Below are 24,354 nucleotides of genomic sequence, written 5' to 3' on the forward strand. Positions count from 1 at the left end.
TGTACATGTATATTCAAAAGTACAGGAGGCGCAGGTACAGAGGGGGTTGGGGTTAATAAATTTCGTTCTAAATGTCTTTTTTAAAGTTCATCCCCTTCCTGGTTGTTAATCATTGATTTTAACAGGTTCTTTCCGTTTAAATTACAAAAGGCGTTGTGCTTTGTTTTAATGAAAAGAGAGCCATCCGGATAGCTCAGTAGGTAGAGCGTTTGACTGTGAATCGAGCGACTCAGGTTCGATTCCGGACTGTTCAGGTCACTTTCGTTGTGGTTGATCATGAAATCTTTCCTATAGTCATTCGCATTGTACCTCTGCCCTGGCATGTACAGAAGTTCCAGTTCCTTGCGAATATTGAGGCAACTTATACTGGTAAACAGTTTGACAGTCTGCCCAGAAACGATACGGTGGCTGAGCTGTACTCTGGTAAATGTGGCTAACTGCTGTGATCCGGAGTGAACACTACGACCACTGAATAGTTTCAATATGGTCCTATAATAAAAGAGTTACTGTACTAAGATATTGGTGAACATTTCTTGCTTAAGGCATGCGTCCAGCATTAGCCATGATCATAGACTTTTACATTTACCTCAATAATTATCATAAAACATGATAAATATATAACATGACTATATACTGTATTTAAATCTAAAGTCTATTGTTTTGATATTTCAAAAGCACGCAGATTGTCTCCTTTTTTTAAGTCTACATTTCTACCTATCGATGTTAAAGGTATACAATTGATATTAGTATTCATTAAATTCATTTATGGTATGCATATTAATTGTGGCTTTTCAGTGAACCTATTAAAAGAAAACAATAGAAAATATACAAAAATTATAAGCCGAAGGGAATTTCTATCTCATTTATATACAAGATAAATGTCGATATGATCGTAAAGCCGTCAGAACATCACAAGGTAGCGGTAAACGTACAGGCCAGTATTCTCATTAGCCACATGTTTTAAACACGAAAACAAACTTTTGCTTCATTTAAGCTAAATTATTCACGTTAACGGCTAAGTCTGCATTTATTGTGTATCGTATTTTAATCATACATTCTGATCGTAACAGTCGGAAGTTTATACATTTGGATTTAACGCACATTACAAGTTGAAATACAAGAACATCTCATTATGTCTGTTGAGGTGATAAGGTGTACAGGTCAATGAGTTGTCACGTTATACAACTAACACGGATATATCTATATAAAAAATAATCTCAGGATCTCAACTTATGTACCTTAATAGTGAGACTTACTGTATATATTATCATTTGACAGTACCAGTTAGTGAATGTTGAAGTATTTTACGTGATTACTTTCATATAGAACGTTATCAGTGTGTTAAGTAATAGAAAGAGCACCGAAACACGAGGCTATCTGATTTGTACGAGGGGGCGTAGCCCCCGAGTATTAATCAGATTGCCGAGTGTTTTGGTGTTCTTTCTCTTTTGTATCATAGTCAAACATAAAAGCACGTTCCCTGTTGTCACAATATGAAACCCCGGCAAAAATGAACCAATGAACGAACATCTGAATATGACATTTCTGTCGCTTTCCCTTTCTCTGCCGTCACAATATGTAAACCCCAGCAAAAATGAGCCAATCAATGGGCATGTTCTGGAGTGCGGGTAACTAATACCCGCACTCCAGTTAACGCACTGTGCATGTATATGTATACGATTTAACCCTGACACATTTTCAACAGAAAGGTCTCCAAACTATGATACAATGTATCTAATATGTATACGAGTATATAAGGTAATTGACGAACGGTCGGAGTAATCTAATTCTTTCGTTACATTCGAGCCCTTAAGGGTGACAGTAAAATTCAAATTTGTTTGATACAATGGAAAATATTTAACATTTATTTTGGTGAAATATTTAACAAGTAAATTTTTTTAATTGTTTAATTTCACGTTGTTTATAGAGGTGGTCAGCAATAAAAAAGAACATAGAAAATACGCAAAATATTGACTGTCAACTGATACTTTATAATAACAAATACAACAAGGACTTATTATTAGTTATTTTAAATACGACAATAACTGGATAAATTAATGATTATATCGCTGAAACATCCACCAAAATGGTAGGTATGATAAATGATATTGTTAATTTTTTCAAACTAAGAGGAAAAAAAGTTTTGTTTTACTTTCACAAACTGGAATATTTAAAAGAAGTTTTTTTTGTGCAGCAATTGTAATATTTTTTATTTGAATTTCACCACCTTCCCGTCACATGAATATATAATATAAAACTTCAAAATAACGAAAAGTTAAATAACAGAACAAACTTGTAACTTTTTTTTCAATAAATAAACGGTTGTGAAGAATATATGAATTGTATACTAGTTTTAAATAAGAAAAATTCATTATAGTTCAATGTATATTGTTTGACACAGAATGAAGAAGTGTTTGTTTATTGTAACTATTATTATATTTCTATGCATACTATATTATGTGATGTTTCTTTCCTGTTTTGTTTATTCGCAGATATCCATTGAAAAATGTCTTTTATCCTTTGTTTAAAACAATTTTCTTCAGAATTCCAAGAATGTTTATTAGGATGAACTTAAATTTAATTATAATCATTTGTGTCTTTTTTCTTTGCTTTTTAAGATGTTATCACAATAATATTGTTTTTGTAATACTTGTGTGAGATACTGTATTGTATATGTTACAGAAACAAGCTATTTTTACCATTTACCATTTACCATAACACGTAGAAGTATTTAGAAGCGCAAAAGAATTAAGGAAAAACAAAGGCGAAAAACGTATCACAGTTGAATAGAGTTGGATGCCCGTGTAGCATCAATACTTTACATTAATCTCATTGTACTTTGGTAACAGCCATAACAAAAGCGATAATTTATATAATTTCTTTTAAAAAATAAGTTTTAGCACTAAATATTTCTAATTCGTTGTCTATAAAACGGTTTTAGGACTAAATAAAAAGATATATTCTCATAACTAAGTTTCAGACCGTGGCAAGAAACGTTTTTAGTTGGGGAACAAGCTCAAATGTAATTAAAATGCAAACCAATCGCGGGGAACAAAATGTGTTTTGTTTAATATTAAGTTTTGCAGAAACAAATGCATAGCTTAATGCGAAACGATATGCTTGCAGCCGTTATATCATGCGTAAAGTACAAGGCTAGCATCTGACGTTTATATTCTACAATTCACATTAAAGTATCGTAAAACGTGACCTTGCCCGATTTGTTTTTTTGTAAATAACGCTTCTGTTTATCAATGAATGCAATGTTATGCAAAGGTTTTCAGCAGAACATCCTTTGATAACAATTATTTCAATTCGGAAAGAAGAATAAAGTATCAGCAGACGACAAGTTTGAGTCTAATTAAACCATCAGAAAACATCATATACAGGATAATTAATGACTGATGTGTTACCTTCCCTTTAAAAAATTTAAATCCAACTTTTACATGCATTATTTTTTGCCTTAAATTTGTCAGCGTGCACACTTTTCATGACAATGAATTAGCATATGTAATCCAACTTTCTATTGTAAGAAAACAGGAAGTGTGCTACAACAATACGCTTTGTTTGATTGTGCAAGTATTCTATTTCTAATTCACCATCAGATCACGTTATAAGATTTAAAAGTACAACTACGCAACGCACTGAACCATTTGACACTGGGTGATAATGAACGCTAAATGATGTAATAACACAACTTTCTATCGTTGACATCATTATTATTGCTATGACAATACGTGGATACAGAATGGGTAATAACTGTATTTACGGTTACGTCAAAAGCACTATCGAAATACATTTTTACAGTATAGCTCGTAACAGTTTATATCAGTTTATATCAGAATTACCTTTGAATAAAATCATAACATTTTTGATTTATCTATGAAAACAACATTATTGTTTGCGATCACTACTTATTAAATAAAGGACTTTTTCCATTTGACGGATATATCTTGTCATGTTTAAGCTAGATATGGAGGTACTATTACTTTATATATAACGACTTTGATAAATTTGATAAGTTACACAAATTTGATACTATTTCTACATGCATGCACAAGAAATCTGGAAAAAGAAAAACGATTAAGCAGAAAATATAATATGTAATACATAGTTGCGCATATATTTATTGGACTAAAACATTTAACTTGAAATGATTTTATCTAGCAGATGATATGTTTGGAACTAGAAACATTCTTATCTTTGAGAGGCGAATATCTTGTTGCGTTTTTTTAAATTTTATCGTAATAACTTTGTACTTTTATACATGAGTTTTTGAATGGTTTGCTATGATTATAAGTATCTTATTTTTTCAGAGCGTAAATCATCTCTTCATGATGGTGTTTATAGTTGTTCTGTCACATCTTTGTCTGGCAGTAAACAACAAACTTCAACATAAACAAGAAAAACAAGGCTGTGAATGGGGGTGTAGCTCGGACATTGATGAGAAGCTTAGATCATGTGAAGATTTATGTGAACTAAGGAACAGTCGGAATAAAAATGGCGAAGTCGTTTGTCAGAGCAATTGTGCTTCTATTTATGTCAGTTGTTTTGAAGAGTGCCAAAGAGGTTCTCAATTGTATAAGAATCCTGCATGAAACTAGAGTTAACATCAGTTAATGTTGTAAATATGTAAAATTCGGACGGGAATCTCAAGTCAAATGTGCCTTGTAAAATATACTGCGGTAGCAAACATAATGTTACAAACAATAAAATTGATATTGGCCATGTCATGTCATACTATCCAGGAAATGGACATGGACCTCAGATTCAAAAGTTGAAGAAGGACTCTGAACAAGTAGTTTCATATGTATTTTTATATGATGATCTGAACAATTTGAAATCTGTTTTATTTAGATATAATACAATTTCCATAACTGTGAAATAAATTTCAATGTGTTCGTTAAAGAAAATCACAGATAAGTAAGACATGGAATACAGTTACCATTGCTTTGCTAACATTATTTGCTCAGTGTCTGGTAGCAAAGTCATATCATTGATTATGTTCTATCATTGTCTTATATGTTTAGTTTAATTAAAAAAATGTGCATTATTGTCATAGTGTTACTATTATCAAATTTCTTAGCTTTGTACTACTACGTTATTATTTTTTTTTCAATATAACCATATTGACAAATATGTCTTGATAAAAACGCCCTTATGTACGAACTGAGAAAAAGAAATGTTTTTCTGTCATATGTAAAGATTTTGAAATGACTGAACCCACAACATATTCATTACTTTATCTAATTTTTCTATGTTGTGTTCTGTTGCGTACATAAGACATAAGCATAACGTGTTCACTGGATGTAATTGGCTTGTAATTACAGTGTTGCCGTTAGAAGCAATACATGCTAGAATTTGATAGCAAAACAAGCACTGATCATGGTCTGAACAAAAATCATAAAAGTGATATTATTCAAACATTATGTAATGAAAATAATGCTAAATACATACAAATGTTCAATTCAGCAGATTTACAACTACGGCCTATTGTTGCTGGACCTCATTGTAAAAGTAGTCATTTTGTTGTCCTCTTGATATTTTAATTAAACTTTTCTTATCATAAAAGATGACATGATTCCCTAAGATTTATTCCGATATCTGAATGTGCACGAATGGCTTCATTTGATATTGTTTGTCTTTATATAAATATTCCTCATGATTTCGCCATAAAAGTTAATTCTTTAGGTTTGATAAACACCCATATTATTTTAGAGAACAATATATATATTTTGTATTTAAATGTTAATTATGTAAGCAAGCTAAAGGTATAGTCATGGGTATAAAATATGCGCCAATATTTATGCTTCTCTAGTTACTGGCTTTCTTGATAAACTACTGACAGAGAAAATAAAAGATACATGTATATTAAAGATGATAACTGTACTACTTATATAAGGGGCCCATGTAAAAGGTATCAGAATGTCTGCTTTATATTTCAGCTTAAATCATATGTTTGCAGGTGAAATTTGAGCCGCACCATGACAAAACCAACATAATGAGTTTGGGACCAGCATGGATCCAGACCAGCCTGCGCATCCGCGCAGTCTGATCAGGATCCATGCTGTTCGCTTACAAACCCTATAACAAGTAGAAACTGATAGCGAACAGCATGGATCCTGATCAGACTGTGCGGATGCGCAGGTTGGTCTGGAACCATGCTGGTCGCAGACCCATTATGTTGGTTTTGTCATGACACGGCTCATTTATTTCTGTATATAAAGTTCCCAAAGGACAGATATCACTTTCTTAAATATCATGACTATTAAACAAAGCACACCAATTTTAACAGACATTTACTTTACGGACTCTGAATATAAGCAATATTTAGACTACAAATATTGTCACCATAAGCACACAAAAACAAATATTTCTATTTGCTTAGCATTTACGTTATGTGCAATAGTGTTAGATCATGCTAACCTTATATTTCAGTTGAAGGAGCTTGCAGGTATTCTTATTAAAGAAAATATCCTTTAAAGATCATAAAAGCATTGCATTTGTTTTTGGTAAACATCAATGAACGTTACAATAAAACTATCTAACATACATTTTTACACATAATTCAATGAATAGGGAAGTTTTTTTGAATGCTTAAGAATAATTTTAAAATTTTAAATAGCGATCACGATCTAAGGAGAATTATAAACAAAACAGAAATAATAAAGTGTAAATGCCTGCTCTCTCATTCAAAACTTTTGCTGATTAAGTCTAAATTTAAAGGAAACAATTTTTTTTCTTATTTATACAAATGCGACATTCCCCGATGTGGTATATGTGATTCAATATTAAAAGGCGATATATTTACAACTAAACAAAACAAAAAAAAAAACGTTTAGATAACCATGGAGGTGTACTTGTTTATGTTAAAAACCACCTTCCAGCTCACAGAAGAACGGACTTAGGAATTCAGGGGGTAGAAAGTATATGGATTGAACTTCTCCTTAAAAAAATCCTTTTTGGCACATTTTACAGACCGCCAAACTCTTCTTCACTTGTTATGACAAATATTGAGAATTCTATAGGGTTAGCATTTGATACTTATATTGATAATATATTGATCACGGGTGACTTAAATTTAGATATGCTTAAGTCTTCAATTTTTTAATTCGGCAAACGTGGGATTTTCCCAGCTAATCTGTAGGTACAAACTAACTTTTACCGTTATAGTTTCAAGGTGCTCTACCTGTCACAATAGATAAGTCAACCTATTTTGCTTATTTTAGAAGCTGTTACTGTAAAAGTTTGTTTGTATCTACGTTGTTAGCTGGACAAATCAAAATATTAAGTTAGTCTATTGAATATATTCTGTCTGTATTTTTATTATGAAATGGTTGCAGTGAATATTTACATTGGTCAAACAGATAAACTAAGAAAATGTAATACGAAAATCATGGAGATCCATCGATAAGACAAATTCCTCTAAGTAAACATTTAGATACTTTTTGTGACAGTTCTCCTAAATTTTCCGTATTTCCGTTCTATAAAATTCTTAAAACTGGTGTATCTTCTAGGTCATCAAAAGATCTTGCTACGTCTCAAACACATGTGCACGTAAATAATGAGAATTGACATTGCAAACAGGTAACTGGTAATTTGCCCTTATGATTTACAGAAAACGGTTGGCAATATATTAAAATGAGAAATGTCAATTAATTCATGTGACTTTTAAATTAAAAAACAAAATATTCCGAAATACATAAGAATGAAAATTAATTTCTTTAAAGTTGCATGACGTTTAATTGACGCCAAAAGAACAATTGATAATACAAGATCATGACATAAAATCCTGAAAATTTGAAGACATTTATTGATCAATGATTCAAACCATAGCATCTTGATAAATGAAAATTTGCATGCTGATGTTAGATAGTTTTGACGTCGACAGGTGACTGTGACGAAATTCTGTAGCAAGGACAGAAACCCTGAAATAATAAAATCATTATGTAAGTATAATAAACGAAGTACAGGTATCGTGTACTCACGTTTTAGTGACAGAAGAGAATCAATCAATGATTACTGTATTTATGACACGAGCCATTTTCGTACAGAACCATCAATCACAAGGAGTACAATTGTCAATGATTAATCATTCAAATGATTTATATTATAAGAATCTTACACCGGCTGCCGGTACAGACCGAACTATAATGGAGGGGAACTGTTCACGGCGGTAGTATGCGTAATGGTGATTCCGCAATATTCAAACAGGAATATTTGATCCATCCACAAAGTATGATGAAACAAAAAAAATAAAACGAAAAACAAACAAACAACAACAACACATACACAAAAAGAAAAGAAAATCCAAAGAAACTCCACCGGCACAAGAACAAAACAAATATTAATTTAAAATTTTGAGAATATCGTTTGTAAATTCTATAAATATGCCTTCGTGTCAAGCCTAAACAAATTTTTAAATGTATCATTGGAATGACTTTGGTCTTCTATATGACACGTTTTACAAAGATGGAATTTTAATTAAAAATATCTTAAACAATTTTGAAAATTAATCATTGAATAAACATTTACTCTCGGATTTAGTCTTGTAAATGTCAACAAATGTGTGAAATGTTTAATAAAGATTAAAAATTGATAGACAATGATTCCCTACACGGAACATATAATCTTTTAAACCTTCAATATCAGTTTATTGCTTACCAAAACGTTAACGGCAAACAGTATTGGACTAACGCTGAAATATACATGAATTTATTTTATTTTTCTGAAAAAGGACTTTTGTAAAATGTTGATTGAATATGTTGTAATATTGCTTTGTTTTAATGAGGTAAAGTAAATATTGTCATTAGCATATTTTATGTTTTATTAAAAAAGACTATAAGTATTTATATGATACTTTTAAATTGAGTCTGCAATTTTCATGTAATTTTGCTGGTTATAACGCATCCGAGGAATTACTTTTTCAGATATTTATACATCACAACAGTAGGTGTCACGTGCTGTGTGGCAGCCGAAAAATGTGCCCCATACTCTGTTCAGTGTTATTTTTCTGGTCCTTCGGGATCATTGATTTTAGCATTTTAAGCGTTGAAAATTGAGTTCCGCTCAAGCCGGTATAAGGGGCGTGAGGGATGTTGCACTTATTCATTATCCCTAATGTACAGACTCATTCAAATCCAGATATTTTTAAGTAAGTAGCTGAAAGGTTGAAGTGAACTATAAATAACATAAAATGGTGTTTTAGTACATAACTTAAAAATCCTGTGCAGTGTTGAAATGATGAAAATAATATTTAAGAAAAAAAAAACAAAAAAAAAAAAAAAACAAAAAAAGAACAACAAACTCCATAAATTCCACAATTTTGGTATCAGCATAATTAACTTAAGGTTACATATTGAAAAAAATATATCAATAAAAAGAACAGGTTTTTTGTAAAATAAATGCTGCTGAAGAAGGCTGAAACGCCGAAAGATACTGCAAATTGAAATAAGCCGTTTTTTTAAAAAAAAAAAAAAAACATTCACGGCAAATTAGTGATTGCATTGATACAAAGTGTGACGTAAAGGTAAGAACTACATATTTTATATTGATTATCAGCACCAAAATTAGTCAAATATTTTTATTTATTTAAAAATAATTTTTTGTTTTTCTGTTTAGCACAATATGTATAGTTATATTTATTTTCTTCTAATCATACTGATATGTTTGATGTATCTGTATTAGATTTGGCTGCATGCAAGCACCACTACATCACACAACTATACACAATGTGGAATATACAAATGTTTGAACAATGCATTATGTACAGACAGTGGCACGGCATGTCAATGCCATCACGGATTTAAGGTTTTTATACTTGTTTTCTTATTTTCTTCATTCTGCATTCTTTTATGTAGCGATACAAACACTATTTGGTATAAAGATTGTTGACAGGTTATATGGCCCTATATAAACGGTTGTTTGCAATATAACCCTCGCCTAGCGGCTTGAGTTATATTTACAAATAGCCTTTTATATAGGGCCATATAACCTGTATAATGAATTTATAATACTGCAAGCATCATTTTTTAGAGAAAAAAGTAAGATTTCTTTATGAATCGACAACAGCTGTGTATATAAAACTATATAAACCTCACGATTATCCAATGAAAAGCGACGTTACAAACGTGCAGTATTATAATACTTCTTAAATGCGGTAATACAAAAATAGGTAAATATATGTCATGAGACACATTCACGTCAAACGTATATAACCGTAATTGTACATCGACCGATATGATGTTATCATCCGAAACCAATGACGGCTACAAATGGACAAATTGCTTGTTTATCTCAGCTATTTCGCGTTGAAATTTAAGCCTTTCACGATATTTTGAATATATAACGAGAATGACATTTATGGTGAGTTTTTGTGTCATCTACTTTAACTGCGCATTAAGAAATCAATAAATGAGATTTTAGGGATACATGGATGGTAATTTTCGCGCAAAAACCATCGGGGGCCTCAGAATGAGCAGTTACTTGCCACAAAAATATCAACATGTCGATGACTGATTATAGTAACGCAGGAATGTGAAAATATCGCGGGAATTGTGCAAAAATAACGCAGACTTGAACAATTCTATGAACACCACGTTAAGTAAATGAACCAATATATTTTATAGTACATTAAATGAAATTGATAAGCACGTACGGTTATTGAACGTGGTTTTAAGATTATTCCTGAGAAATTTGAACGTTGTCGCTATGTTTGTAAACAATAACGTATATATTACATTATTATTTCTTATATTCGGTAAACATGAAACATTTGCCATAAAACATTGAAATGCGACTGATACCGATTCAATCTGACTAAAGTTCAGATCTATTTATTTCTATTATTTAGATCTGATGACGACCATATATGTTTCGCCTTCTTTATAATTCGGATTCTCGAGAAAGCTATTTTTCGCTATGCAATGAAAGCGATTTTTACATACGCATAAGAAGAAGTATTAAAATACCGTTATCCGTGGAAGTTTAACAAATTGTTGTCTTTTTTAGAAAAAATGTTTAAAGTAATTTTTAACACTTGAAATAATAGAGACAAATTTTAATGGGCAAGCTATGTGGCTATATGGACAACGCCATGTGTTTTCTCGAAATCATGAAAAATGCATATTCAGTATTGGGTTTTCCCAGGGTTAATATTAAAAACCACATTGCTTTTAAAATTATGAAATCTCGCCGATGATTGGCTGTGGGAAAGGTCGCCAGAAATGATTTCGTATTTGGTCACGGTTAGATCTAAAAGCGGGGCGTTATTTAGAGCTAACCTTTATTAGATTGAAAACAATTTTACAAGCTAGCACCCATTTTCTGAATGATGCACCGCAGCTACGCTGGTAACTTCATAAAAGTACTGAATCATATTTTATATGCTTCATTTTACTATTATATAACACTAATAGTTTAACAAATGTCTAATATATACTGAATATCAAAACAATAAATGTACATTTACTTATTAATAAAGACGAAACACAAAAATGGCCTTCAAAACTTTAGTCATGTCATCATTCTCGGGAATGATCTCTAAATTTTTACATTTTCCTGGAAATATTAGGTTTTACTGGGTAAATATAATATCACAGCAGCTGTATTTGCTTAATTTGATTTTCTATAAGATATTTTGGTCTGTTACTTACTGGATTACTCGTTTCGGCCATAGCTTTTGCACGATTCTTGTGTTATTTTGAAATTTCTTTGTTACTGCGTAAATGGATATACATCATATAATGGTGGATTGCCATTCTGATGTTTAGTCTGAAACATTCAAAGTTCTTCAGACACAATTGTCTTAATTATGTTTCGTACTAAAAGCACTTGAGCAGTTTTACAATATAACAGCTTTATTAACATATGAATGTCATAAATAATACATATTTGCTTCTACGGCATAGATATAACATGTACTGTATAATGTCATCAGGTGAAAGTAAAAATTTAAGAAGCATATCATGTAACATATGTTGGAGTTTACTTCCTTCTAAAAATAAAGCTTGGTCTTACAAGAAATAGTTAGTATATGAGTTAACGAGCTAACCTTTAGTTGAATTATTCTCTCCTTTCATTGTTATTTTGTCTATTATATTTTACAATGACATATATATCGTAAGATTAAAGAGACATCTTCATGATTTAACTGTATATATATATTTTGCATGTATATACATGTATCACCAGTACATATACATATATAATCTGCATAAGTAAAACGTTAGCGAGGTGTGTAGGAAACAACACTATTTTACATGATAACTTACTTACTTTTTTATTACAACAGTACATCAAAGATTGTACTGGCTACTTATATTAAATATAAATAACAGTATTTATTATTATTATAAGAGTTTTTTGCAGTTGTCACTTTGTCGAGTCATGATATTTTAACTATTAAATTATGTTTCCAGGGTGATGATTGTCAGTATGATTTCGACGAATGTAAATTTGGAAATCCTTGTTACCACCGTGGCAAATGCGAAAATACATTTGGTAGTTGGCGGTAAGAACGATATGAATTGAGCATAAACTTATTTATGTTATGCTAGGGGTTTTCTTAAAATGGCGATGAGAAAGATGGATACTAGTTACCTTTGTTTCAGTATTCAATATACACGCATCATTTCTATAGTAAGTTTAATAGAATGCTTTCATTTTAAAGTTACTACAATAAACACATTATTCATCAATTGTTTAGGTGAGAAGCTTTATTGGTATTTCATTAGAAAAAATGGCCTGCAATTAACTTCAGGTATTTGTGACACTGCCAGCGTTACTGTATTATCTTATAAAATTGTGATTCTTACAGTCTTCGTTTTAAAACTAATAGTTGCATTTTTTCAGATGTTTGTGTTTGCAAGGATGGAGAAATGGTGTACACAATCATTGTGAAAATAAAACAAATCCTGACATCAACTTTCGGAAGTGTATGCCAGGATGGATGGGAGACATGTGTGAGAATCAATGTCTAAATGAGTAAGTATGAAAGATTTTAACAGATTAGTCTTTCACCAAAAATATTGTTTTTACATAGTTTATTTACTTGTTATTGCATGAACAATATTTTACTATAGGAGACGCAAAAGTGCTTAATCTGAATCATTTTCGGTCGTTTCATTTATATTAAGATAACTTATGATATATATCACTCAAGTACTTTCCTATTATTTCCATCAATTTGCTTAAGTCAAATGTGTGGGCCAAACCAAATGTGCAAGAAGAAGGGCAGAGGAAAGCTGTGTTTATGTCGAGATGAATGGAAGGGCGACAACTGTGACATAGACGTTGATGAGTGTGACACAAAGCCGTGCAAACCGTATGAAATTTGTTTAAACAGTGCAGGTTCCTATAGCTGTTCGTGCCCATCTGGTTGGCAAGGTCCAAGTTGCTCAGATGATGTCGACGAATGTTTAACTAATCCTTGTAAACATTCAGGAATGTGTATAAATACGCAAGGTGCTTACATTTGTAATTGTACATCTCACTGGACAGGCAGAAACTGTGAGGAGAATTCGATTAAAGGTTAGCTTGTATATCCATATACTAACTATTTCTCGTTGAATTTTAAAATGAAAACAAATGAAAAATTATAAATGATATAGGAAAAGATATCAATTGTGAGTTGTAGAATAATGCACGGTTCGAGTTCAAATGCGCGGGAAAATAACCACAACAGCCAAAAGAGTTAAAAATATGTTGAACTTCATTGACTTTTTTTTTTTTTTTTTTTTTTTTTTTTTTTATAAACAAAACTCATGGCCCTTAAGGGCATAAGAGTGAACAATCAACAAAACAAATAATAATAATACAAACATGGCATGAAGTAAATAAGTAAATAAGGAAGATGACTTATTGAAATTTCAGCATTATAGCTTTGACAAAAATGGCTAGATTAAATAAAGTATTTCTGTTGTCGCTACACATAAGAGCCTGAAAATTTAAAATACTAGGAAACCTTGAATAATAGTTACTGATATACCTGTGTCTTTCATGATTAAAATAAGTACATTTAAAAATATAATGAAAATTCATCACCTATTTCTTGCTGATTACAAAGTGAGCATGTTCTATTTTCTCTTTCAATACCAAAATAGCGACCTTTCTCTATAGGAATATTAGAATTGAGACATCTAAATTTACAGAGAGCAATTGCTAAATTTCTTGGTAAACATAGTAAATAATGTTCTAATTTAAATTGAGTTTTATATATTCTATAGTTTAAAACACTTAGCAGAATCAAAAACATCACTATTCCATACTTGTAAAAACTGATCACGTAATCGTGATTTTATTACATATTTAAAATTATTAAAATTTGCAACATTCTGAGTTATCCAAAAATCAGAACAACCAAGATTATTCAAAGTAGATTTTACTTTCTCGATCCACTGACAATGTAAAATACCCTTTTCATGAAGATTATACATAGTGCGGTACAAAGAAGCACATATTTTATCATTTTTACCATTAACTAATTTACTCCAAAAATTTAACATTCTGCAAGTAATATCATTTTCAATAGGAAATGCACCTAGTTCTCCCAAGACCATAACCGAAGGAGTTGACATCTTAAGTTTAAGTATATATTTATAAAATTTCAATTGAAACTGAGAAATAATAGAATTATTTTCAGATCCCCACACCTCCGACCCATACAATAATATTGGCTTAACCATACTATCAAACAACTGTAACTGAATATCAATTGGCAAACACAATTTCTTAATTTTAGTTAAAATACTAAACATAGCCTTCCTCGCTTGATCTGTCAAGTGCTTTTTTGTTTTATTAAATTTACCATTAAAGTTGAATATCACACCTAAATAACTAAAATCATCTACAGCTTCTAGAGGTGCATTATTGAAATAAAATACAGGCTTATTTCTTAATTTACCACGAGAAAATACAACAACTTTTGTCTTATCGGTATTAACAGTCAAGTGCCATAATTTACAATAATCAAGCATGCAGTTTAGTGCTGTTTGAAGGCCAGTTTGACTTTCCGCGAAAACAACTGTATCATCAGCATAGAGTAATAAGTACAACATTAAGAATACATCAACTTCATCATTACTTAACTGTTCATTTATCTGGTCTGATAAAAACTGCAACCCTTCACAATATGTAGACATATAAGAAACCAAATCATTAAGGAAAATTGAAAACAAAATTGGAGAAAGATTTTCTCCCTGACGGACACCTAAACAGCTTACAAATGTATCTGACAATGCATTATTCACTTTAACACAAGACTTAGCTTTGTCATAGATATTATGAATAACTTTAAGTATTTTCCCATCAATATTATGTGCTAACAATTTCCTCCAGAGAGCAGTACGGTTTATACTATCAAATGCTTTCTTGTAATCAATAAAAGAGCAGTACAATCTCTTTTTCTTCGATAAGTAAATATCAATCAACATTTTTTAAGGAAAAAATATGATCCGTAGTTCCATAACCATTACGAAACCCTGCCTGCTCCTCAATTAATAGGCCAGACTCTTCCAAAAAAATATTTATTCTAGAATTTAAAACTGATGTGAACAATTTACCAAGACAACTTAAAATGGTTATACCTCTATAATTATCAGCATTATTTTCGTCCCCTTTGTTTTTATAAATAGGTAAAATTATACCCGTACACCATGTATCTGGAACAATTCCTGTTTCAAGTACAAGATTAAATAAGCTGCAATACAATGGTAATAACAAATCTTTTGAGTATTTTATATACTCATTCAGTATATTATCTTTAGGTGAACATGCTTTGTTATTTTTTAAAGTTTTAATAACTTTGTCAATTTCTAAAGTAGTAAATGGGCGATTTAATATATCATTAAATTCTGAAACTGATTCAATATCAAATGCTGTAAATAAATCTTCAGAATCATCATCACTATTTATATTACGAAAATGATCATGAAATGCTTCTAACGAAACCTTGTTCATTACCTCTTTCCGTTCTCCCGAATATTTATTGAGAAGACACCAGTACTCCTTTGGTTTTGTACATCTTAGACTTTTTAATTTTTTAACAATACTTTCTTGGTAATTCCTAAGTTTAGTATTTAATAATTTCTTGTACTTCTTACTACAAGTTTTCAGATTTAATAAGTTATCTTGCGTGCGAAAAGATCTGTAATTACGCTTAGAAAGATAATACTCCTTCTGACTATCCCTACATTCTAAGTCAAACCACTGATTATTAGACTTTTTTGAGGAGTTAGCCTTTCTCTGTACAATTTTTACTAAATTACATTTTTCAGCAGCAGAAGTAAGTATCTCACCAGTTTCAATTGTGACTTTGTTAATAAAGTCAAGTGAACATGTACCTTCACTACTATGGGTAGCAATTGATGAACAAATAATATTAACAGTTTCACAATCAATACAATTCAGAAACTCATCTGAACTTTCAGAATTCCAAAATGGTTTAACTACATCATTTACAGTATCACGTGACCGATCACTATCCAATGTACAAGACACAGTCTGATTTATACCAGAATCTAATGCAAAAGACACTGCACAATGTACATCAGACAATAACGGGTCAAATGGTAAAATTTCAAAGCATTTAACATGAGGAAATAGTTCTGGTGAAAGTAAGACATAGTCGATTACACTAACACCCTTGCATGTTGTTTCACCAATGTAAGCATCTTTACCCAATCTACCATTGGCTATGTGAACATCTGTAGACTTACAAAAATCAATAAGTCTGCGGCCAAAATTATTACAAAATTTGTCTTCAGAGAATCTTTCTGTAGGAATACCCAGAGTATCAAGATTATTTCTATTTAACAAATCTTTGGTTTCATAATCAAACAAATAATCTGAAATGTACCTATCAATTACAGTAAAATCTGGAAGAGTACCAGTTCTTGCATTTAGATCCCCAAGCATGCATACAGAAAATTCTTTAGTTTGAAAGTCAATAATATCTGCCTCAATCCTATCAAAAATATCAATATTTGAATAGGTGGACCCTTCAGGAGGGATATAAATTGCTCCAAAGATACATTTCATATTAATGACACTTTCATCAATTTGAAACCAAATACAATTTTCAAAAGAATTATCAAAAAACTTAACTTTATCAAAAATGTCTTTTTTTAATAGAACTCCAATACCTCCAGATTTTTTTGAACAAAATTTCCTACTTAACCCATAAAATTTATGGTTTTTCAGTAAAATACTGTCATACTCATCTAACTTAGTTTCTAACAAACAAATAACATCATATCCCTGTATGAATTCTTCAAATTCTGGAAAATTAAGTTTAGAATAAAGTCCACAAATATTTAAAGTAACAAATTTTAACTTATGAACATTAATTGAAGCATAGATATGGTCAAAAGTATCAGTTTCAATAGAATGCTTCTTAGTAGTTTTCTCAATTAAACTGTCATCCTCCTCCTCCTATTCAAGTGACTCTAGTCCGAGATCCTTCAGGTTAATGTCAATGTCCAATGCATGAAAATCATCGGGGGATGTAACTGAGAATTGTCGTTTTTCCTTTGTACAAAACAGTACCCCATCTCGCGAATACACATTGGAAACACCAGGAGTGTCCTTCAGCACTGATTTCATTCTCACCCTTAGTTGCGTTAGGTCATCCGAGATAAAAATATGCTTGTATTCCTCAAGTGACGCTAGAGTTTTCTTTGACCTAAGTACTTGTAGAACATGATACCTCGAGACGAAACGAACAATAACTTGTCTGGCTTGGCCGTTAGATTTCTTCTTTCCGATTCTAGGACAGGCACTAAGGTGACTTTCATTTAACATGATACTCCTAGGTGAATCATTACTAGTGACTGTATGAGACTGGCTATCTCCATTTACCACTGACATCCCATTGCGTTGTAACATACAATTTAAAAGTTGCAAAACATCCGCAACAAGCATAGCATCATCGCCTTCCTTCAAACCATGAATACGTATATTTTCCCGTCTGGTGTACTGTTCTAGATTATCCATCTGATATCTTTGAACACGTACAATACATTTAGTCTTTTCAAATTCCTGTTTGGAGATACAGTTTGACAAGGTACCTTCAAGATTGTCGATTTTCTCCTCCAATGCCTCAAATTTATCGTGCAGAATGTCAGAAACAGCTTGTGCTATCTCTTCTACTTCCTTTCTGGGTTTATTTGTGCTCACAGTCTTGCCCCTTTGGCCTGCCATGACCAGAAATTTACTGTATAGCTTATTTTTACTTGTCACGAAAACGTGTTACAAAAAATTTCACCCGGTGCAAAGGTAAAATATCACTAGATAAACAAGTCCGCTGATATTTTAAGACAGTTTTCACACGTTTGCAGATAAAATAAAAACTTTATATGTCACTTATAATGTTCTTCGACTGTAAATCAGTAACTTAGCAAACTATGAATCACTTTCAGACTACAATATTTAAATAAAATCGTAAAAGTAATTTCTCTGACGTCATTTAGTTTATTGACGTGATATATGACGTCATATGACGTGTAAGTATTCGTTTTGAAATGTTATGCTAAAAGCATTGTTACATGGTATCAAACACTTTGATGGTAAATGATGGATGGATTTGTTCATGATTAATTGATAATAGGTGATGACGTTGTATAAAAATGCAGTCTTACAAAATAGTTCGGATTTGCTTACGACTAATTAAGCTCAATAAGGAGAACATTGGATTTGTAATAGGAGGATGGTTGACCAGGTGTAGATCTAATATCTTCTTGGCAAATGATCTTGGATATTAAGTATAATGGTCATTTGTCTTTCAGCGCTGATGGGATAAATAGTCGGTCACATGCAGTGAAATCGGTAATTTCTGGTTCGCTATTTCCCAGAGCACACGATCACCTAGATATGACCAAATATACATTAAATCGGCGTCAAAACAGAAAAAAAAAACTATTTTATTAGTGATAAAAACGATTTGTCGCTATATCACTATTAAAGTTCATTTTTACAACCGTGTAATTCTATTTTGTTAATATATTTCTCCTTCTTTTCATAATATGTTAATGAATGTTTTATGTTTATTGCAAGCTGGTTTTTGGTCGATGAAAACTTACATTGGTGTGATGGTCCTCGCCTTCTTGCTATTGCTCCTGCTGTGTATCGTCATCGTTATCATAATTAAAAATAGATGGTGAGTACGGATAATCAGAACATAACAGAACATTATTTTATTTTGACTTGTACATAGTACATAATCATAATCATACAAAGTGTGATAATACATTGCAATACATTACAATACATTTTCAATACTAATTTTCAATGCATTAAAACAAACTTTAAAGACAATGCCACGTTACTTTAGTAATTATTCTAGAATGTTATTTCAAATTAACAAAAATTTATATTATAGTGTTGTCAGTTGAGGATAAACTGTTTTAAACATAATTAAATATATAGAGGATATTCAAGTTTTGTCTATAAATACATGATTTATTTTCATCGAGTGGTATGAAAATAAATATTTCATGAGTGGCGGTAGCCACGAGTGAAATATGGTAATTTTCATGCCACAAGATGAAAATAAATCATGTATTTATAGAAAAAACTTGAATTTTCTGTTTATTATATATACATTTTTCTCTTTTTTGACATAAAAATTTGAAAGACTTTCCCTTAAATTTTGTGTACTGGCAGAATTTAAAAGAAAGTAGTCCGGCAAGACACCAGTGAAAATACGGAAAATACGTTTCACTGCAGTGAAAAATAAATTTTTACAGTGAAAATACGGAAAATGAAAATACGCATTTTATTTTATCAATATTTCTCAATATTTCATTTGTAAGTATATAATAAACATGTTTACATAGCAGAAATATCTTCAGAAAAAATCTATACATAAAAATGTTGAATGGAATTTATATATTCTTTAATAAAGACATAGATATTCATAAATCAAAATTATCTGACAGAATTAACAAAAGTATTTCTGTAATTTAATGACTCTTTTATATATTTTGCCAGATTAAATAATATACTATTTTGATTGTTACATAGAAGTTCAATAAACTTTATCATGGAAGGCCTTTTATAGTAGTATTTTTTTAATAAACTTTTTTCTAATTTCTAAGAAACATGGGCATATCAATATGAAATGGTATTCGTCCTCTATATCAACATTGTTACAGCAAAGACAATATATTTCATTACGTGGCAATCTATTTTGACTATACCTTCCAGTTTGAATTCTCAGTGAATGAGCTGACATTCTCATTCTTGTAATAAAAAATCTACTGTATAGTGTTTTGGTAAAATATCTAATTAATTTTCACATAATAGTGTTGTTTTACAACTTTTATAAAAATCCAATACTAAACTGTTTTCAATCGCTGTATTCCATTCTTGTCTATAATTATCCAACAGTCTTTGATTAAACAATCTTGGAAAAAATTTACAATCAACTTTATTAATATTAACAAAATAATCGGAAAACCCATACATATCAAGCATATTCTTAACATCAGTAACCCAATTATTATAACCTTTATGACAATCGTATAAACATTGTTCATAAAACTTCTGCAAGACAATATTATCTGTAATTACCAATCTACACCAAATTTTATAATTCTAACATATCTATTTATGAAAAGAGGATATCTACCTAAATCTCCGTATACGCTTGTGTAACATGTGTTTTGTCTAACATTTAAAATTCTTTTACAAAATTTCATGTGTATACGTTCTATGTCTTTGGACTTATTATAGCCCCAAATCTCTGAAGAGTATGATAAAATTGATCCAACAAATGCATCAAAAAGCTGACACAATAATATGATAATCCATATAACTGTCATATTTGCGACAGTAGCGATATCTATATACTATAAATATAGTTTCCAAATGGTTAAAGCAACTTTAAAGTATGTATTCTTTATGATGACATCCTATGCTTAGGAATAATGGAAGGAATAATGAAATTTTATTTAATATTGTACATTATCATAGCAGAATACTTATAAAAGCATTTAATCATTCAACCATTTTCTAATTATAGCAAGAAAAGGAAGAAGGTTCGTCCGAGAAGAAACGAAGAGAAAAGAAAAGTCATCCACATCAAGGAACGTGTGTCGATATATGAATAGATTAGCTGTTTACGTTTTAAAACAAAAAAAAAACATACATTATTTTTCAGTTGTGAAATGTCATATGATATAACTATATACGTACATTTGTTAATACTCCAATTTCGTTGGAAAAACAACGCATTTGTCATTTAAAATTAACTCACGTGTGTTTTATTTGATTAATAAGATTTGTAAATATTTAACAACAAGAATATCGCTGATCGTGCCGGATGCCGTCCGAATCTGTACATTTGTTAATGTTTTCCAATGCACATCGGTCAATAAATAATAGTAAGAGCAAAAGGGTAAAACTCTTTGGCAAGTAAACTTAACTTAGAGGAAAACTAAAAGTTTTGAATAAAGGCTTTCAGTGCAAAAGTGTATTGTCTATATTTTCAGTATCTTAACTTTGACCTTGACCCAAGTAATTGCTTAAAGGACAAGACAACCCCCATATAATTACATACCAATGAACATTATCAGTCGATAAACAAAAGCTGTATAAGCAAATCTTTTTTAAGCAAAGGTGACTTTGATTTTGTTTGATTTTGAACAAAATGACACTTTACTAAAGACCATCAAAATTATGTTCCAACCAAATATGAAACACATCAGGCAATGAATAATGACTATATAAACAAAACTCTAGCATCATGAGGTATACAATGGGAGGTATCGCAGTTATCAAGGTTCTGTCACTATTCTTTATATCTGTAAAGTTTCTATAAGATATTTTTAATGTTTAGAAGAAGTTTTTGGTCCCAATGATCTCTATTATTATGTGAAATTCAAATGAGGATAGTTTAGAAGTTATGCTCTGGGCACATATTATAATTCAAAGGGAGAACATTCCAAAGTTAAGCAAGGTAAAGTTATTGCTCATAGATATGGTACTTTCTGTCATTGGTCTTTTTCACTGTGTAAAGTTTTAGTTTAATTAAATACCTTGAAATATATTAAGCTATTTTCCGAGCAAGAGTGTGACGGATGGACAGAACGACCTACAAGGCAGTATCAATATGCTCTATCTTCAAGGAGTTATCAGCCTTAGGTATATATATATATACCAACACTAGAGCCATCATTGACAAAAACTGGCCAATTATTGAGTCTTCGAAGAAACTGAACAAGATATTCCCCACTAAACCAATCATTGCATATAGGAGACCCAAAAGCCTCCGAGACATACTTGTTCGAGCCAAACTGAGATCAATAATGACAAATGATAAAGATGGTCAGTCTGGACCATGTGGCACACCAAGATGCCAAACATGTGCTGTCATGCACCTCACAAATACATTTTCTTGAAGATTAGGGGCCAAAACATCTGTCAAAGACATTATGAACTGTAAAACAGCAAATATTATTTATCTTATGACAAAAACAATATGTCGCCGAAACTATAATTCCATTAAGTAAATGAATGAACTTACATCGCTCCGACTGGAGAACACGCAAATTTAACAGTTCCCCAGTCGCTAAACATTTTCACCTTGAGGGACACACTTTTAAAGATCTGTCCCTCTGTTGCATTAAACACAATCCATAGTGGTCAGATGTAACACGCTAATCTCGTGAGACATACTGGATTTGCCGTCTTAATACGTTTGAACCATCAGGAATCAATACAAGAGACTATCATAAATCCTCGCCCATATCTGAGAAATTGCTTTTAACCTTTGTGACCCAGTTGCCTTTTCCCTATGGTTTGACTAAAAACAAAACTTGAGGGTTGCTGGTTCGTATTTGTAGTAGACATTAATATATCATACACAGTTCATCAGATCACATGATTTCAATCACATCAAAACACATAATTATAGCATAGCACACATATAGCATATCATAGCATGGCAATATCTTGTCATATCAACGAGCCCTAAAAATATACATATTAAGCATTCCTTATAATCATGAAATATATGAAACAAACACCTATATAATATCTTTAAATATAACAAATCCATTATATCAAAAGATCAGTCCATATGAATATTCTAAGAATGTACCTTTTCTAAATATATCATTCATACACAAAATACATATCTGAATATATTAACGTCCTATTGAACTTGCATCTAGTAACAACTTAACCAGTAATTAATAAAACAATATGCAATGTATCATTACATTCAAATATACATGTAGTTACAAAATATATAATCAATTACATACAAACAAAACATACCAATTGTGGATCAAACTCCTGCTACATCACAACTGTCTGTTTCTCAGTGTTGTTAATTATGCTGTATAACTGCAATGTATAACCACTAATGCAATACAAATAGAAACAGTGAATTCTATGAATTCCTGTAAGACAAGAATGTACGCTGTCATCTTGAATTCTAACACTCAAGAATATTACTAATTGATCAAAATAACTTTTATTAAAACCAATTAAGAAAAGTCTTAATTTAGTTGACATTAGAACTTTTAAGAACAAAGAAATAAAACATACCAACACCAAATTCCTCAAACCTAAATATTTAAATAATAATCCCTAATTCAGAAAACACAATCATCTACATGTCACCATGACCAACAACGTTTTTTATATAAACAACAAGCAAAAAATCTGGAAACAAAGTGATCCCTCTGAAGCATTAATCACAAATTACATTACATGAAAATTGCAGACTCGGTTTGATCGAGTCTGTACATGAGGGATAATGAATAAGTGCAACATCCCCCACGCCCTTAGCACTGGCTTAAGCGGTACCCAATTCTCAACACTTAAAAGGGCTGGCATCAATGGTCCCGAAGGACCAGAAAATATAAGAACACTGAATTGAAACTCAGGGCAACTTTTTACAGCTGCCACACGGCACTTGACACCTGCAGTTGTGAAGTATAAAATTTTTGAAACATAGTGATCCCATGGGAGCATTAATCACGACTGATACTCTGGAGGAGATTGTTGAGTTCTCAAAGTTGTCTTCAGTTAAACTTTTTGTATGGCGCAATAGGTTTCGATTGTATTGACGAAATATAAGAGTTAAGATTACAAACAATTTACTATTGTTAACAAAAACAAACAACAATTTTTATACTGGGAGCTTTTCAGTTATTGTCATTTGTATTTAATTTCTACTTTATAAAACATCCTACTTGATGAAAATTGCAATTTCTGACATTATATTTTTAGTAAATAAACACAAAATAGATCTACCTTTATACATATAGTTTTAATTTTTTGTTAAAAAAAATAAAAATTCCCTAAGATTCGATATCATATTTACGTTACAACACATTGTCCGCGGGCAAT

At 31.1% G+C, this 24,354-nt stretch overlaps 1 protein-coding gene and 1 long non-coding RNA gene across 2 annotated transcripts; both read left to right on the plus strand.

Annotated features, from left to right (window-relative positions):
- Nucleotides 1-1,733: 1,733 nt before the first annotated feature.
- Nucleotides 1,734-5,054, plus strand: LOC132735598 (uncharacterized). Its single transcript, XR_009626474.1, has 2 exons — nt 1,734-2,089; nt 4,314-5,054. It is a non-coding gene; the product is annotated as an uncharacterized LOC132735598 (long non-coding RNA).
- Nucleotides 5,055-11,492: 6,438 nt separating this feature from the next.
- Nucleotides 11,493-21,168, plus strand: LOC132735600 (protein crumbs homolog 2-like). The gene is made up of 6 exons (XM_060722574.1): nt 11,493-11,579; nt 12,417-12,508; nt 12,850-12,981; nt 13,193-13,527; nt 19,048-19,150; nt 21,017-21,168. Exons 1-6 carry the CDS (start codon nt 11,493-11,495, stop codon nt 21,102-21,104), a joined length of 837 nt encoding a protein of 278 aa, XP_060578557.1. The 3' UTR covers nt 21,105-21,168.
- Nucleotides 21,169-24,354: the final 3,186 nt, after the last annotated feature.

This window comes from Ruditapes philippinarum, unplaced genomic scaffold (genome assembly GCF_026571515.1).
Source record: "Ruditapes philippinarum isolate M1 unplaced genomic scaffold, ASM2657151v2 ctg1100_1_1_1_1, whole genome shotgun sequence".
Classification (NCBI taxonomy): Eukaryota; Metazoa; Mollusca; class Bivalvia; order Venerida; family Veneridae; genus Ruditapes; species Ruditapes philippinarum.